The sequence below is a fragment of the Vairimorpha ceranae genome (assembly GCF_000988165.1).
Source record: "Vairimorpha ceranae strain PA08 1199 chromosome Unknown NODE_285, whole genome shotgun sequence".
Classification (NCBI taxonomy): domain Eukaryota; kingdom Fungi; phylum Microsporidia; family Nosematidae; genus Vairimorpha; species Vairimorpha ceranae.
The window spans coordinates 1-2352 of NW_020169580.1; the positions used below are offsets into that span (position 1 = coordinate 1).

General features: G+C 28.3%; 2 protein-coding genes across 2 annotated transcripts; one reads left to right on the plus strand and one right to left on the minus strand.

The window, feature by feature from the left end:
- Window positions 1–1370: 1370 nt before the first annotated feature.
- Window positions 1371–1769, plus strand: AAJ76_2850001371 (piggybac transposable element-derived protein 3-like protein; the record flags this gene model as incomplete). Its single annotated transcript, XM_024474951.1, has 1 exon — window positions 1371–1769. The coding sequence occupies one exon, from the start codon at window positions 1371–1373 to the stop codon at window positions 1767–1769; it is 399 nt and encodes a 132-aa protein (XP_024329452.1).
- A 361-nt stretch (window positions 1770–2130) lies between these two features.
- On the minus strand, window positions 2131–2256 carry AAJ76_2850002256 (hypothetical protein; the record flags this gene model as incomplete). The annotated part of the gene is made up of 1 exon (XM_024474952.1): window positions 2131–2256. One exon carries the CDS (start codon window positions 2254–2256, stop codon window positions 2131–2133), a length of 126 nt encoding a protein of 41 aa, XP_024329453.1.
- Between the last annotated feature and the right edge of the window lie 96 nt (window positions 2257–2352).

The following is a 2352-nucleotide window of genomic DNA, read 5'->3' on the forward strand; positions in this document are numbered from 1 at the left end:
TATCATCATGTAGCTTTTGACTTTTATTAAAATATACATACAACATATTTTTTATATTTACAACTTTTTTCATTGGATTTTTCCCGAGAAAAAATTATATTATGTCTAGTCTACCACGAACGGTCATTTGACCATTTGAAAAAATTATATCAGTTACGACCATATTCTTTAATTATTGCATTCTTGAAATTGTTCTATGAGTCTACAATGTAATTGTAAACAATCTATTATCTAATCAATGTATCTACATTGTAGACAAATGTGCTATTAATATTAATACATGGCATTTTCGCTATTGTTGGAATAAAAGACATAGCGTTTTTTGTATGATAGTACGGGTTTGCGATACGACAGAGAGCATCGAAATTTAAGTTTATAACAGAAATTATAATTATATTATTATAAAAATTATTACATGGTATAAGAAATAATTTCGACAAAATCATCAGAACTAACAACATTTTTTGGTATAGTTTACAATTGTTTTTAATTTCTGGTCTCAATGTTTTTGCCCATTTGATTTATATTTTTATATTTTAGTTTTTATTTTATCATTTGAATATTCATCTCCAAAAATGTCAAAGCATTCGATGAATATTAATTTGTTAAATAAAATAAATAATATCGACGAGAATTGTTCGGAAGATTATCAAGAAATATACGATATTGATAATGATATTATAGAAAATCGTTGTGATTTATTTGACAGCGATATATAGAGATGAAGAGAATATTTTGAATATATGAAGAGGACAAAAAAGAAAGAGATTTATAGTTAGTTTGGTAGGTGAAAACGAGGAAAGGATTGAAATTGTTTCGGACGGAACTGTTTGGCAAAAAATAAAAGAGGGGTCTAACAGTGAAAGAACAGCGACTTATAATATTTCAAGGAAATATTAGGGCTGGCAGGATACGCCAAATGAAATATCATGAAAGGCAAAGTTAAATCTGCATTATCAATGATTTTTGAACATGTAAGAGAATATACGGAATAGGAGGCATTTTGAGTGTTTAAAACAAATTTGAATTTACCTATTGCAAAATTATATGCATTTATTGGACTTTTATATGCACGTAGCGCATATGAGGCTAAAAATATTAATTTATCATATTTATGGAACATGAAATGAGGTCCATTACTTTTCTCGACAACTATGAGTTGAAATGACTTTGCAGAAATCATGAGATTTATCCGATTTGACAACAAAAATTAATGAAGCCATCGCATACAAAACGATGAATTCGCATTAATTTCTGAAGTTTGGTATAAATTTATTGAAAATAGTCAAATCTTTTATAAACAGGAAGAATATCTTGCTATAGATGAACAATTGTTTTTTACAAAAGCACGCTGTAGATTTACTCAATACATGCCGAACAAATTTGGCATAAAATCTTGGTTAACTTCCGACGTAAGTAGTAAATATACGGTGAACGGCTTTCCATATTTCGGAAAAGATGAAGAGAGAGAATCACCAATTCCACTTGGAGAGTTTATAGCTTTTAAATTAGCAGAACCATATACGGGGTATGGAAGAAATATAACAGTTGACAATTTTTTTACAAGCGCGTCACTAGTGAGTAAACTTCTAGCAAAAAGAACTACGCTTGTTGGAACTATCCGGAGAAATAAAAAAGAGCTACTAAATTTAGCAAAACAGGCAAAGAATGGTATGACAAAATTCTTAACAATATTATACAAATCGAAAGATTTCATTTTTACAACTTATAAATCTAAACTTAATAAAAAAGTATTTTACTTAGTTTAATGCATTCGTCTATCAAAATCGAAAAAAATGATACTTGGATGCTAGAAACAATTAGATTTTTAATAGCACAAAATTCGGTGTAGATGTAACCAACCAAATGGCTAGAAAATATAGCATAAAATCTAAAAGTCCGAGATAGCCTTTACAGGCATTTTTCAGTATATTAGATTTAGCCGCCATAAATGCTTGAATTTTATATAAAGAAGCGGCGTAAGAAAAACATTAAGACAAAAGTTTTTATTTTAATTAAGCAGAAAAACTTAGACCAAATATCAGAAGGAGAACCAGATAGGCAAATAATGCTCATCAAAAACAATAAATAATACAATTACTGCTTCTTCTAAGCGGAGATCTTGTTAAGTCAATAAAACAAACAAAATTTGTATAAAATGTAAAAAACACGTATGTGTAAAATGTGCAACTCAAAATGCTGTAATTTGTAAAAAATGTGGTGAAAATGCATAAAAGTAAATAAAATTTTTGACATCAAAAAGCGGGGAACGGGTTTTTATTGTATCATCAGAAAAATATTTTTTTACTATCTACTTTTACTAAGATACATATATTTTTTTTGAGGTGGTCA